Genomic DNA, 15,235 nt, shown 5'->3' on the forward strand with positions numbered 1-15,235 from the left:
CCCTACCCTAATCCTGAGCCAACACGGATCTTCAGCATCCTGAGCCTGAAGCCCTCATGGTGGGCCTGTGGTGGGCTGGGCATGGCTTCAGAGGTGCAGCGGCAAGAGCTGGCAAAGTGGTTCCCCTAGGCCCAGGGCTGACCCACAGCCACCTGGGAAAAGGGGCACAGAAGGTCCCTCTTTGTTTAGTTCCTTTTCATCTTTCCGGGCCCAGCTTCACTGGGCCCACAGGGTCCACACCCCTAAGGTCACTGTGTTGCTCACCTCCCACCTGCCCACTCACTCCAAGCCCACTACAGTCGGACTTTACTGCCCATCACCAAAGATGCCAGCTGACCTTGACTTCTTGGGGGCAGAGGACAATGGGGGTCTGTGCTACCTCAGCCGCTTTCCTGTTGAACCTCTTGTCTTCCTGAATGACACTCACCTGGTTGTCTTCCGGCTGCCTGCCACCTCCTGGCATCCTCCATGGGCCTACCTTCACCCGCCTACCCCACGACCTCACATTCCTTGGGATTCTTTTATGGGTTTTTCTCACTCTGAACCACCTGAGCAACCCGCACCCCTCAGGGATCACTGGTTATTTATGCCGACGGCTCCAACTCTGCATCCTGCAGCCTCATCTTCCTCCTGACCATCCACCCCACCCATCCAACCACTACCAACACTTCTGCTGGGTGCCCTGGACACACACGACTCAGCAGGAAGCAAAGGGAAACCCAGCTCCTGCACCTGCTCAGACCTGCCCCTGCCGCGCTCCCCACCACTGTGCAGCCTTGGTCTCTGGGTCACCACCATGCAGCTCCCTCGCTTCTCTGTCCTCACCACATCCACCAGGGACCCTAATAAAGATGTCAAGCCAGCCTGCCATCCACTGTGCAGCTTGTAGCGATCATGCTAGAAATCCAACTGGCCATGTCACGGCCCTGCTTTAAATCTCTTTCGCGGCCCCCATGGCCCTTGGGATCCATCCGAGCTCCTCAGCTGGCTTTCAGCCCTCAGTGATCTGGAGCCTCCACTCTGCACCTCCCAGTCCTGCCCCAGCCTCCTGTCCCTCCTGGGAAGTTCTCCCAGCTCTGCCCATGAGCTGCAGGCTGGGCTGGAGTGCTGCGCTCCCTCTGCCCACCTCCCCACTGGCCCTGCAGGAAGCCGTGCAGGCACGTCCCAGCCCCAGGATGTTTAATGAGGTAGGCCTTGGAGCCACTGGGGACCTGCTTCACTGCCCAGCCCCAGGAGTCCTCCGCTCTGTCCTCTTGGGGCCTAGACGAGTGGTACTCCAAGCTGCACTTGAACAAGTCCTCTGCCTTCCTACCAGGCCTGGTTGGTTCTCTGCCAAATCCGGGCAGTCAGCAGGGGCCCAAATTTTCCTCCAGATCTCAGGAGGGCAGACGGTAGCTGCTGGGACTCTTTCCTGCTCCCTAGACCCACCCACCAAAGAAAGAAGAGTCAGGTGGGTTGCGGGGGGACCTGCACACAGGCAGAGGCCAGGGCTTTGTCACCAAACAGGAATCTTCTCATCACCGTTATTTATTAGACATGAACCAGGTTTATCAGCACAAGTCACACTCACAGGAGTGGCTACGGAGGCCGGGAGAGGGAGTTTTTGGGGAGGATGTCAATGGGAGGCCCTGACCTGAGCCTGAGCAGCTGGCCAGCCTGGACCCAGCATATGAGTGAGACCCATCCTATTCTCCTCCTGCTCCAAAGACAATGCCCGCTAAACAGGATGGCAGGCCTCATCAGCAGTCCATACAGAAGTGAGGCTGGCATTTCTTCCCCTGGAGCAGCAGTGAGGACAGGCCCCCGGCTGGGAGCCAGGCAAGGTGGGTGAACTCTGTGTTAAGCATACCAGGACCTCAGGTAAGCATGAGGGCAAGGCTGGAGAGGCCCGGGACCCCTGTGTGCCGCTTCCCACTCCTGCCAAGCCGGCACGCCCCTATTCTTTACCATTCCTGGCACAGAGCCCGGGGCTGGGGGGCAGAGGGTGGGGCTGGCTCAGGAGCAGGGCTGGGCAGCCCAGCAGAGCCGCTCACACTGCCCCTTCCCCGTCTCTCATCCCAGCTTTGGTCACTTACTTAGATGCTGCCATAAGAGGCTCTGAAATCCACCCCCGCTGCAACCCGAGGCCGAGACCGAGCCCAAACCTGCACAGACTGACAGGCTGGGGTGGGGGAGGGGAGAGATCTACTGAGGGGAGGCCCAGGTGGGAGGAGGCAGAACAGGATAATCTGAGGAGAGGCAGCAAAGGGCACCACATCTAGCACTGAGGCCATCTGGACCCACATGACTGTGTTGCTTTTGTGTGCGAATGTTTCTCTACTTCAACATTTGCAGAAATTTTACATCTGGATGTGTTAGAAAATCAACAAATAATTCCATGTCAGAGAAAAGGCATTGCCTATAACCCAGTAGAGGCCCCCAGTTCCCAGCAGGCTGGTGGCAGAGCTGCTGACTGGGCACCAACTCCCTGGCCTGGACTGGAGCACCCTCTCCACGAGGACACATGTCCTCCTCAGGCTGGGCCGAGTCCTGGCATCTGCCCCATCTGTAAAGGGGAAGACCCCACCCTTACCAGCTCCTCAGCAGCATCTCCTCGGGAGACAGGGCAAACCCCAGAGCAGTGCGGGTATTGGAGCAGGACATCCCCTCAGCCGCTGCTGTGCTCAGGGCTCCCCAGGGCCCGGGCTGGCTGGGAAGACTGGGAAGACTTCCACGAACCAGGCAGGACCTGCAGGCCGGGTCCCTGGGTGCCAGCAGGAGGGAGCTGAAGACCAGACACAGCTGAGCGGGGGAGGGTCCAGACGAAGGGGCAATCAGGGACAGCGGAGCCACGGTCATCCTGAGAGCTTGCACCTGGAAAGCACATCACATGGAAGGGTCCTGGCCTCACAGTGGAGACTCTGCTCCCCTCGCCCCTCCCTGGAGAGCACCCTCGCCCCTGCCCGGATATTCCTCAGCTTACTTTCTCCCTCCAGCCAGGTTAGGGCCCAGGTTAGGGCCTTGCCTTGGGGTGAAGCCCTGTGAGGATGGGGGGCTGTGGGAGTGTGGTCCCCATTTCATTCCTGGCAGCCAACGCAGTGCGAAGCAGGAAGGGAGTCGATGCTCAGTCCCCTCCCTGCCTTTTTTCCCACAAAATAGATGCCTGAATCCCAAGGAGAACTCACACCACAGCCTTGTCTTTCCCTCTTCCCCACCCACACCCCTCACCCACACGGTACCTGGGTGGGGGTGGCAGGTCACTCCCACAGGAAGCGGACATACCAGATGGTCTCATTCTTCAGCTGGGGCCCGAACAGGGGGTTCAGCTGTGCCAGGATGGCGATGAGCCAGCTGCAGGGGACAGCAAAGCGCGGTGAGCCCGGCACAGGAGGGTCCTCCCTTACCCACAGGGGAGGCCTCGGTCTCACTCTTTTGGATGCGACCAGCCCAGCGGATGGCAGGGCCTGTGTTCTCAGGGCAGACGAGCCCAGGGCAGGTGCATGGGGTTGGTATGGCACTTGTGGGTTTGGTTTGATTTGATGTTCAGTAGATCTGTAGGTCAGCCCCGAGCTGAGGCTGGACCTGGAATCAGGAAAGAGGGGAGGCAGCTTCGGGGGTGCTTTGGGAGTGACTTCCAGCTATGCCCTCAGACATCTCTGTCTGGGTCTCCAGACTCCACAAACCAGGGAGTGATCAGGATGGGTCTGGCAGGCAGCACATCAGAATCACCTCCTCTTAGGAGGGAGGTGAAGGAACTATCCCAAGACATGAAGAGCTGAAGGGTCAGGGGCCTCCTGCCCAGGCTGCTGCCAGGCCACCTCTGTTCTTCAGGCCAGGAAACCGTCAGGGACTTGACCTCCCTGTCATCACTGCTGGACGTCTGGGTGGCTGTCTGGCCCCGTCATTCATGAAAAACCTCCCAACCTCATTTACCATGGTAGTTAGTAGGTCTCCACGCTCTGACAGTGCCTGACTTGGAAGGGCCCCCAAGACCACATTCACACTGCTTTGTCTGTTTCTGTAGGAAGGATTGATATCTTTCCCTCTGAATCCCCCACAGTAACTAGGAGGGCTTAATGCCCAGGAAGCCATCAGAAATCATTACCTGCTTTATGTTAGCATTCTCTCCAAGTTTATGTTTTGGAAATATAATTTCTGGGCGTGACATTTTCTTAGAATGGCCCCACCTTTCTACCTGTATGCATCCAATTTGCAGCATGTTTTCTGTTTCCCATATGTTGATTCGGTTGGTATTTGGGATTACCCCGTATCCTGTGTAGACCCGTCTCTACCACCCTCCCAGCCACCAAACCCAAGCCCCTCTGAGGCCTGGCCATGGGCAGATGAGGATATTTTGTCAAGCCCTGAAGGACCTAGAAATAGCATTAGAAAAAGGGACTTAGAGATGCTCTGTCCAGAGAGAACTTTGAACAAACCATGTGTTTAAGTTAAACCATGTATTAAGAGTCATCATTAAGCCGGGCGCGGTGGCTCAAGCCTGTAATCCCAGCACTTTGGGAGGCTGAGGCGGGTGGATCACGAGGTCAAGAGATCGAGACCATCCTGGTCAACATGGTGAAACCCCGTCTCTACTAAAGATACAAAAAATTAGCTGGGCATGGTGGCGCATGCCTGTAATCCCAGCTACTCAGGAGGCTGAGGCAGGAGAATTGCCTGAACCCAGGAGGCAGAGGTTGCGGTAAGCTGAGATCGCGCTATTGCACTCCAGCCTGGGTAACGAGAGCGAAACTCTGTCTCAAAAAAAAAAAAGAGTCATCATTATTTCTAACACGTTTAGTTTTTGTCAGTAGGAGGTATTATACATTTCTGGGTACAGTGGCATGTGCCTGGAATCCTAGCTACTCAGGAGACTGAGGTGGAAGGATCAGTTACACTAAGGAGTTCAAGTACAGCCTTAGCAACATGGCAAGACCCTGTCTCTACAGAAAATGTAAAAATCAGCCAGGCGTGGTGGCACACGGCTATGGTCAAAGCTAGGCTGAGGTGGGAGAATGGCTTGAGCCCAGAAGGTTGAGGCTGCAGTGAGCTGTGATACCACCACTGCACTCCAGGCTGGGCAAGACCTTGTCAACTAACTAATTAATTAACAGCCAGGTGCAGTTGTATACACCTATCACCCCAGCTACCTGGGGAGGCTGAGGCAGAGGATCATTTGAGCCCAGGAGTTTGAAACCATACTAGCTTGGTCACAAGACCCCATTTCAATCAATCAATCAATAAAATATAAGGAAAAATAAGAGAATTGATTAATAGGAATAAAGAATCCATGACCTAATCAGATAAAACAGTTTTAACTGTAACATGCATCAAATTTGAAATCAATCAAGTAAAGTTTTTTAAAGTGGGTTTTGTCTATGCATTTTGAAAAATCTGGCAGCTCTTAAAAATATTCCAGTTGCTTTCAAAAGAATCTGTTAGCTCTTAAAGAATTAGCGTCTCATCACTTTACCTGGCCTGTTTTGATTGTTCTCAATTAAGAACACCCAACCATGCCAAGCTTAATCCATAAAAATAATGTACAAGACATAGGAAGACAGGAAACGCCACAGCCTTAATGAAGCTTGATTAATCACGAGACAGGCCTCCCCACAAACTAGAACTTGAAATTATCTCTTGGTTGGCAGCCAGGATTATCCAAACATGGAACAGTGTGACAGCAGAATTGGGACCCAGTCAGGCACAGACAGCACTGAGGTGGCCCAACTCCTTCCTTGCCCAGGTGAGAAAACTGCGGCCCATTGGGGCCAGAACACTGTGGGTAGGGCCAGAGCCAGAGCCCGGGGTTCATGACTGCTGACCTGCTCTCTTTCCCATTCCATACCACCTCCACCCCTGTTGTTTTATAGGTTCAGCCTTTCAAGAGGCGGTCACTATCAGGACAGATGGAAGAGCACGCTAGGGTGAGGAGGAAAGGAGAGAGGACAAAGGAACTGACTGATTTTGAGCTGGGGACAGTAGTACTTACAAGAGGTAACAGCAGACGGCAGTGGCGACCAGCATAGTGATGATCACTCTGCAGCAGAAGAGGACACGGGTCAGGTCAGATGCTGCCAGCACCCTCACAAGGCCTGGCCAGGGCCAGAATAAGAGCTCCTGGTATCAGCTCTTCTCCATTGGCCTTCCTGATGCCTCCTGGACACAGGAGGCTGAATTCTATTCAGGGTAAGAATGGCAAGCCAGAAAATAAAAACTGAAAGTGTCAACTCACAGAGAAGCCAACCTTGACCACATCCAAGTTGCCTGAAGAGTCCTTCCCTTCAGCTGAATGTGGTGGCTCATGCCTGTAATCCCAGCACTTTGGGAGGCCAAGACAGGTGGATCACGAGGTCAAGAGATCGAGACCATTCTGCCCAACATGGTGAAACCCTGTCTCTACTGAAAATACAAAAATTAGCCAGGCGTGGTGGCACGCACCTGTAATCCCAGCTACTCGGAGGCTAAGGCAGGAGAATCGCTTGAACCTGGGAGGCAGAGGTTGCAGTGAGCCGAGATTGTGCCATTGCACTCCAGCCTGGTGACACAGCGAGACTCCATCTCAAAAAAAAAAAAAAGTCTTTCCTTTCATCTCCCTTCTCCACCACCCAGTATTTCTCCATCTTAACGCAGATGTACAGCAGAAAGGCACTGCACAGAGCTGCGTTTGTGATGACCCACGGGGGAGTGGTCTGTGGAATTCAAAATTCAGGGGGCAAGGAGAAAAAAAAAAAGGCTAGAAGACAGGGCAAAAAGCAGGGAGACTGTCAGCCACTTCTGAGGCACAGTGAGTTGTTACAAAGAGAACAGGGACTAGCCACTTTGTGTCTACTCAAAGAAGACCAGAAACAGAGGCTTCGAGTGCAGCAAGAGAAATTTCAGTCAAACGGAAGGAAGAGCTCACCAGGATTAGCAGGGGAGGCAAGACACGAAAATGTCTCACAAAGTGAAGTTGTGGGATGCCAAGCCCTGCATGTCTTTAAGAACAAAGGCAGCACTCATATGTCCAAGCAGCCTTTGGGCAAAGCTAACTTTAATCCAAACCAGGCCCCTGATCTCTGATCTAAAGCCCGCCCTGCAAGCTGCTGCTGGAGACGGGGGCACTCGATCCCTTTTTCAACATTACTAAGCAGCTTGTAGCAGTCCTGGCTGGGCACTGGGTAGACAGTGGTGAACTGGACAAACTCCAGCCTCCGAAAAGCAGAAACTGAAGAACGGTGTAGCAATCTGGTAGAGGACCTTCAAAAAATAACGCCAGCTAAACTATGTGCGATGCACTCATAGGTGTTTTAAATGCGTTACCGCGGGACATCCTCATAGCAGCCTTTTAAGGCAGGAGTCGACATTCTTTTACCCATGAAAAAACTGAGGCTTGATATTGGCTTGAAGAAACGGCGTCAGTGCCCACCCATGCCCTTTACTGGCTGCAGGAGGGGTGACAGCCATCTCCAATGTGACTCTCCTCTTTACCTTCTGTATCTGCCCTCTCGCCCCACCTCCTGCGTGTTCCCGGCTGTCTGAGACCGAGGTGCAGAGACCTCAGAGGAGGTGTCCGGGATCCTGGCGTCCCTCCTGCGGATGCTGGGGCTCGCTGCAGGGCAGGAAGCCAGAGCCCCGGAGCGGAGGGGCAAGTCCGGCCAGGGGCCCGGGATAGAGAGGTCTCCAGGGCCTGCAAGCCTTCCTTACCCGCGGTTGGGTCCCTTCGGCACGAACCAGGGCCCAGCGATGCCGATGAGGCCCCAGAACGTGGTGAAGATGATGACCGGGAGGGCGAAGGAGTGCGCCGTCATGGCCGGGCGCGGGATGCCCAGGCGGGATGCAGGGCCGAGCGGCGGGCGCTGCAGATCCTCTGGTCCCCGGCTGGGCAGCGCGCTGAGCATGCGCCACAGGAGTCGCGCCCCCGAGGCAGTCAGCCGGGCCGGTCCGCGCACGCGCACCTCCTGACCCAGCCCGCGGAGCTGTCACTCAGGGCCTGCCAAGGAGCCCACTCGCTGATTGGCGGAGCTGGGCCACCGACCAAGAGAGATGCGAGATTGAGGGGCGCGGCCTTCGCGGGTCTGCGATGTTGCTCTATGGTCCCCGTCGGTCCCGCGCCCGCATTGCCAACGTCACGCAGCGTTATTTTCAAAGGCCCCTGGAGCTTGGGGTCCCACCCCAGAGGTCCTCTTTGGCGCCCTCTGCCCGTCACGCGCCGCGCCGGCTTGGCCCGAAGCGCCCTGGGGACCCGGAGCCTGGGCTGCTTGGAACTTGGACGACCCCACGGGGGTCGGACGCGGAAAGCACGGCCTAGCCCTCGGAGACGCAGCAGGAGGGCGGTCCTCGCCGTCTCTCTGGCCGGGTTCTCCTTACACCGGGGACTAGCGGGGCGGCGGGCGGCGCAGCCGGAAAGGCGCGAGCGCGCTGAGACGTTTGGGAGAGGGCGGGGCTTCGCCGGGACCGGAGGGTCTCGGTGGCTGGACGGGGAGTGAGGTTGGGCCGACCGCGCCCGCGTTCAGAGCCCGGGCGGGAGGCAAGAGTGCTGGCGTCCTCGCGGACATCCATCTGCAGCGAACCCGGCAGAGGCTGTGGGATTAGATCCCTGACTCCTTGGGTCAGTAGCTACAGCTTGTTTAACTATAAAAATGGGACGGTTGTTCTTACAAGGTTGCTGAGGGGTTACTTGAATAGGCATAATCAGGCTCGGTAGTTTCTTCCATCAGGGCTGGAAGAGACCTCGGAGCCGGGATTCCTTCTTGGGCGTTTGGATCGCACATATTCCTTTGAGATAGGAGCCAGTAGAGGGCCACACGGCCACAGACCTAGGCACCGACATCTTGCAGTGACCTAGGTGCCGCCGCCTCAGAATAAGACCCTGAAACAACAACTGAGGCATAGCTGCAATTCTCAGAACTGTCATTTTCCGTTGCTTCTATTTCCCCATAAACCGCTGACCTTGGCTCCTGTACAGACTGCTTGCTTGCATAACCCCCACACTCCTGGAAACAGCATGTGGGTTTTCAGCTTAAAAACCCTGCTCCGCCTGAGGACGGGGCCACGGGTTGGAGAGACACGAGTCCTCCGTGGTCGCCGGCAATAAAGACCCTGTAATTGATCTGGCCCTCTTTTGTCTTGGTGGTGATTTCTTGCTCGCTCAGTTACATTTGGAGGCCCCAGTGAGATTTTCCATCATCACTCAGACAAAATCCCTGGAGTCTCGCCCAAGTGGCCGCTCCCGCCCCAGGGATGTCTAGGGGAGGCGCTCCCTGAGACGTTCCAGGGCCCCAGAGTTCTGGCCCGTGGCGGAAGGGCAACTACTCGGCCGACATTCACCCAAAATTCCTCAGGGTCTCAGGAACCTCTGGAGGTAAGTCAGGTCTGGAAATCGGGGAACAGGTCTGTCGGGAGCCTAGGTCAGGAGACTGGACGTTTTCGTTAATCTCTGACTAGGCAAGCCTACCGTGAGACATCACTGGAGGCCTGGGTAATTCCGTTGTCAGTTGTCTTCCATAACCTCTGTGTGAGTATGAGAGTGAAAGTGTGTGTGTGTGGTTCCCTGGCCAGAGGGCTACGGGGCCTGTGTGGGCCTTCACCTTCGGTTCCACGGAGATGCCACAGGGCATAACGGTGATTCCCCTCCACAGTGACCAGGCCTGGGGTTTATACAGGTACACCAAGACGCTCTGAAATATCCCTTCGGGGATGCGGCTGCGCAGACGTCAGACTGGTCTCCCGTGGGAGACACCCACTCTGTGTCTGTCCTCCTTTCATGTGGTCCCGTCTTCTTTGTGGGTTTTCTAGTTTTCTAAGACATTTGTTAGCAGACCTGCAGTGGTTTAAACCTGCCTTTCTAGGGCCAGATGATGTTCTTAAGTGGTTAAATGACCATTGGCTTCAGGGGCCTTTGGCCGAGTTTTGGCCCCTAGAAATAATCTTGTTCTCCTTCCTCTTCTAAAATTCTGTCCTCGGTGACTGGAGTGTAGTTCTTTCTCTGTCCATGAAAATAAAACACTAAAAGGCTGTATGAAGTGTAGTAATAGGCTCCCCTAGGCCACCCGGATCAGTTTCCGTACCTTGACCAGTGGCTAGGCTTAGTTCAGCAGCCCTCTTCTTGGCTTAAATGCTACATAAAGCATGCTGGCTTACAAGTTATGCTGGCAGGCCCTAAGAAAGCCCCTTCGACACCAACCATACTCCCCTCCCCAGCAGAAGATCAATAATTACCTCCACCCTACTCAAGGCTCCTCGAACTGGGGCCTCAGCATCCCGTCCCAGACAGCACCAGTAACCAGCTTTTGTCCCCCCGACACACCCGTAGCGGGGCTCCACACCGGCAGTTCTTCCCCTCCGAGAGGCACCCCCAGCGGGAGGAGACAGCTGGGGTCGTCCATTCTTTGTCCACATTCCCTTCTCTTCGAGTAATTTATATAACTGGAGGGTTTCACATCCCCAGTTCTCTAAAAGCCCCTGGCTTTGGCGGGGCTCTTAAAGTCTGAACTCTAAACTCATCGTGCCAGCTGGGATAACTGGGTAGAATTAGGCAGGAAGCCCTTAAGGCCATCATAGGTCCAGGGGGAGGCACAGTAGAGGAGAACCCTTTGCTCAGCCCTAATGGAACCTCAATACCTCAGGGGGGAGGTCACCAGGCTCTAAACACTTTCCACCGGTATCTTCTAGCAGGGATTAAGGGAGTGGCCAGGAGACCCACTAACCCTTCCAAGATATGAACCGTGACTTAAACAATTGTGGAGTCTTAAGAAGGTACACTCCCCTGTCACCAGACTTTATTGAAGGTCAGTGAGCACTAGAGGACAAGTTTAGTACCCAGTCAGCAGCAAACATCAGGAGGACGCTTTGGAAGTGGGCTTTGGGACTAGAACAGAGTTTAAACTCACTGCTAACCAGACAACCTCAGTGTTCTACAATAAACACCAAGACAGAAAGGACGAGGGAAACAGGAGAGATCAGAAAAAGGCTGCTGCCCTAGTTAAGGCTTTCAGGCAAGCAGACCCCCGGGGCTCAAATACGGGATGGGCTCAAGCTATCCACTGGGCTTGAGTATAATATAAATAAAAATAAAACCTCCAGTAAATGGCAACACTTGACATCAACTGTCCCCAGAAGAATAGGCCAATACCTCATCTGTACCCGCTGTGCCAGCGGGATCACTGGAAAGCACTCTGTCCTAGGAGGTAAAAGTCCTCAGGGCCTGAGATGTCTAACCAAATGATCCAATGGCAGGACTAAAGGCGCCCAGGGCAAGCGCCAGCTCAAGCCGTCACCCCCAATGAGCCCCATGTAATGCTGACCACAAAGGGCCAAGTTAAGCTCCCCCTGGACACTGGCTCAGACTTCTCTGTATTGCTCTCTGACTCTCCTTGTAACTCTACCAGCCCCAGTTCTGCTTCCCACTCCTGAGTACTCCACAAGTGACAGTGACTTTGCTAAGGAACAAGATGCCACACAGGACCCCGCAGGGTGGTGGATTTTGCCAGACCAAAGGATTGTGGTCCCCGAGGCTCTAGGACGGGCCCTAGTTAAGGACACACACCAGGCCACTCACTTAGGACTGACCAAACTAATTGAACTGCAAAAAGCCACATATCATATACCTCATTTGCATGAACTTGTCAGGGAGATCACTACTCGATGTGAAGTGTGTGTCCGAGTAAACCCGGGAGGGAACAGGTACACCCAGGTAGGAGTAAGACTCAGAGGGACTAGCCCTGGAGAGCTCTGGGAAGTAGACTTCACTGAAATAAAACCTTCAGTAAATGGCTATAGATACCTCCTTGTGTTTGTAGATACATTCCCTGGATGGGTCGAGGCCCTTCCCACTAAGTCTGAGACTGCCATGTGGTTGCAAAAAAACTATTACAGGATCTTTTTCCTTGGTTTGGCCTCCCTCTAACGTTGGGATTGGAAAATGGGCCAGCCTTTACTGCACAAATTTCTGAGCCTAGCCAAGGCTCTGGGTATATCCGGGAAATTACACTGTGCCTATCGTCCCCAGAGTTCAGGACAGGTTGAGCGAATGAACCGGACCCTAAAAGAAACCCAGACAAGGTTTATCCTGGAAATGGGTGAAAACTGGGTCAGCCTGCTCCCTTTTATTCTCTTCCATGTCCCATGCACACACAATCAAAAAGGCTTCTCTCCTTTCAAAATCATGTTTGGAAGGCCCCCACCCTTACTCCCCAGGCCCACAGACACCGTGCATGCTGAAGTCCATAACCATGCACTCCTTAAGTCCTTACAGGCACGCCAGTCTGTTCAGTCCCAGGTGCATCGGCTCATCAAGGACACCCGTCCCACCCCAGTGGACCTCGCAGACTAGCTGACACACTCCTTCCAGCCTAGAAACTCTTTCCTTGTTAAAAGATTCGCCACCTCCTGCCTGGCCTCCCACCGGAAGGGACTGTACACAGTTATCCTGACCACTCCCACCACACTCAAAGTGGACGGATTGGCGGCCTGGATTCATCACACCCACGTCAAGACTGTCCCACCAGAAGAATGATGGAGCATCGACTACTCATCCCCAGATCCACTAAAGCTAAGACTTGGGCGCTCTTTGTGGTCACCACCCTCGCCACCTTAATCCGTGCTGTAAATCCCTATGGCAACCCCGCCTTAGAACCCACCTACCATCAATGGGTCCTCACCGAGGGCTCCACTGGAGAATATGTTAGTTCCTTGACTGGGAAGGGATCCACCCTAGTCAACATAACCCTAAAGGACATTCCGAAGACCCCCATTACCTTCTCCCTAGACCTCTGTGCCCTCCTGGGCCCAAACCTGAATTTCAGAACAAGTGGAAGTGTAGCCGGGTGCGGCAGTTCAGGGGCAGAGCAACAACTCCAGACCATGGGATTGTATCTGTGCCCAGCATCCACCCCACAAAAAAGATGGAACTGTGGAGACCTAAATGAGTTTTTTTGCCCCCACTGGAGCTGTGAAACTATCTCCACTATATCAGGGTACACCAAAAACATAGACTTCTTCATCTCTTTTGACCGAGACTCTCCCCCATCCCCATGCTACACCGGGTCTTGTAACCCACTCAAGATAACCATAACTAACCCCGATGATAAATGGACAACGGGGCGAACCTGGGGTCTCAGGGTATATATGTCTGGGTGGGACATGGGAAACATTTTTACCATCCAGCAAGTAACCCTGCCCCAACCCAACCACCCTATAGGACAAAATGTGGGGGTCATACAACACTCCCGAAGCCCTCCCTCAAACAACACAGATCCTCCTCCTTCACAACCCCAGTTCTAACCTCCCGTACAACCCGACTACCCTCACCTCCTCCCTCATCACCCCAGCCCTGACCATGGAGGACATGAACCGGTTAAACTTGTTGTCCTCAACCCACCACCTCCTTAATCAGTCTGACCCAGAGTTGGGAGCAGACTGCTGGCTTTGCCTGAACCCACAATGGCCGTTCTACACTGGCCTAGCAGCCCTACTACCAGCAATCCTGTCCAGTTGCCCGTGCACCCTGACCATGCTCCATCTGACTCTAGGGGATCTGGAGGGACCCAGAGAGTGTTACTACTCCCCTGATTACAGTTCAGAGAACTCCCCCTATGAGCTATGTTGTAACACCTCCCATACTATAAGCTATAATGGAACCAACCTCTACTATCAGGTCCCCAACACCACCTGGTTAGCCTGTACGTTTGGCCTCACCAGCTGTATTTCCACGTTCCAATTTAATCACTCCATACTCTGTACTCCAGTGCACTTCCTCCCTGGGGTAAACATCTATGATGGTCAGCAGGGGCTCAATCTCCTGGCCCCCTCAGACACAACCACCCGATGGAAGTGATTCCCCCTTGTTATTCCCCTGCTGGTGGGATTGGGCATTGCTGGCTCCACCTCGGTGGGAATATCAGCCCTCACAACTGGAGACCAAACTTTAAAATCCTTTCTCAACACGTAGACACTGATAGAAGCCATTTAAAAAACTGTATCTCAACTCACTGACCAGGTTGGGTCTCTAGCTGAGATGGTTCTTCAAAACAGGCGGGGATTAGATTTGCTGTTCCTAAAACAGGGAGGTCTGTGTGCTGCTCTTAATGAACAACGTAGCTTCTATGCTAATAGGTCAGGCCTCATTCAAGAAAGCCTTTCTTTGGTCAGGCAGAATCTTGAAACCAGAAAACAACTTCGGGAAGCATCAGAAAGTTGGTACCAGAAAATGTTTTCCTGGTCACCATGGCCCACTTCCCTACTCACAGGTATGGCAGAGCCCCTGATCCTGCTCCTACTAGGTCTCATGTTCGGCCCCTGCCTCTTAAATCACCTACTCAAGCTAATACAGACCAGAATAAACTCTGTAAAACTAATGGTTCTAAGGACTCAATATGAGCCCCTGAAGCAAACCACTCAGTCAGTACTGGTGGAGGAATCAATGATTTGACTCATGTGCTAAAAGACAGAGAGGAATGAGATAGGACCAGTACAGGGCCAGTACAGGGCCACACGGCCACAGACCTAGGCACCGACATCTTGCAGTGACCTAGGTGCCGCCGTCTCAGAATAAGACCCTGAAACAACAACTTAGGCGTAACTGCAATTCTCAGAACTGTCATTTTCCATTGCTTCTATTTCCCCATAAACGGCTGACCTTGGCTTCTGTACAGACTGCTTGCTTGCATAACCCCCACACTCCTGGAAACAGGATGTGGGTTTTCAGCTTAAAAACCCTGCTCCCGCTGAGTACGGGGCCACGGGTTGGAGAGACATGAGTCCTCCGCGGTCGCCGGCAATAAAGACCCTGTAATTGATTTGGCCTTCTTTTGTCTTGGTGGTGGTTTCTTGCTCCCTGGGTTACAACACCTTCTTCTGTGGCAGTCAAAAGGCTCCATCTTCTGTAGAGATCCCTTTTACAGATCAGTGGCCTCCAGGCAGCATCTCTAGCAGGAAGTGCTACCCCAAGCAGCCGGCCACACATATTCCCTGGCTTAATGGCATGGGAAGGCGCAGCCCCCACGTGATGCAGAAGGGAAATGTGCCTGTCCTTACACTGACCCTGTCAGCGATGTGTGCTCCTGGCTGCTTTCTGAAAGCAAGAACCAGTCACATTCGTCCTTCCCTGTTCCCTAGTTGAGACCTCCATGTCTATCCTTTCAACATTCATGCAAGTTGGAGGCGGGTGTGGGGTGACACCAAAATGTTAGGTATAAAGTACCATCCCAGCCTTCAAGGGGTTTCTAAAGTAGTTGCGGAGTGATCTATTCCAGTAAAATCATAATGCTGGCCAGCTCATTTC

General features: G+C 53.8%; 1 protein-coding gene and 1 long non-coding RNA gene across 2 annotated transcripts; one reads left to right on the forward strand and one right to left on the reverse strand.

The window, feature by feature from the left end:
• Positions 1-1,511: 1,511 nt before the first annotated feature.
• Positions 1,512-7,942, reverse strand: LOC101029359 (V-type proton ATPase subunit e 2). Its single transcript, XM_003929841.4, has 4 exons — positions 7,660-7,942; positions 5,966-6,013; positions 3,219-3,330; positions 1,512-2,853 (listed from the first exon to the last, which is right to left on the reverse strand). Exons 1-3 carry the CDS (start codon positions 7,851-7,853, stop codon positions 3,237-3,239), a joined length of 336 nt encoding a protein of 111 aa, XP_003929890.1. The 5' UTR covers positions 7,854-7,942; the 3' UTR covers positions 1,512-2,853; positions 3,219-3,236.
• Positions 7,943-8,378: 436 nt separating this feature from the next.
• Positions 8,379-14,756, forward strand: LOC141580009 (uncharacterized). Its single transcript, XR_012511997.1, has 2 exons — positions 8,379-9,316; positions 12,200-14,756. It is a non-coding gene; the product is annotated as an uncharacterized LOC141580009 (long non-coding RNA).
• The last annotated feature ends 479 nt before the right edge of the window (positions 14,757-15,235 follow it).

This window comes from Saimiri boliviensis, chromosome 10 (assembly GCF_048565385.1).
Source record: "Saimiri boliviensis isolate mSaiBol1 chromosome 10, mSaiBol1.pri, whole genome shotgun sequence".
In the NCBI taxonomy this organism is placed as follows: Eukaryota; Metazoa; Chordata; class Mammalia; order Primates; family Cebidae; genus Saimiri; species Saimiri boliviensis.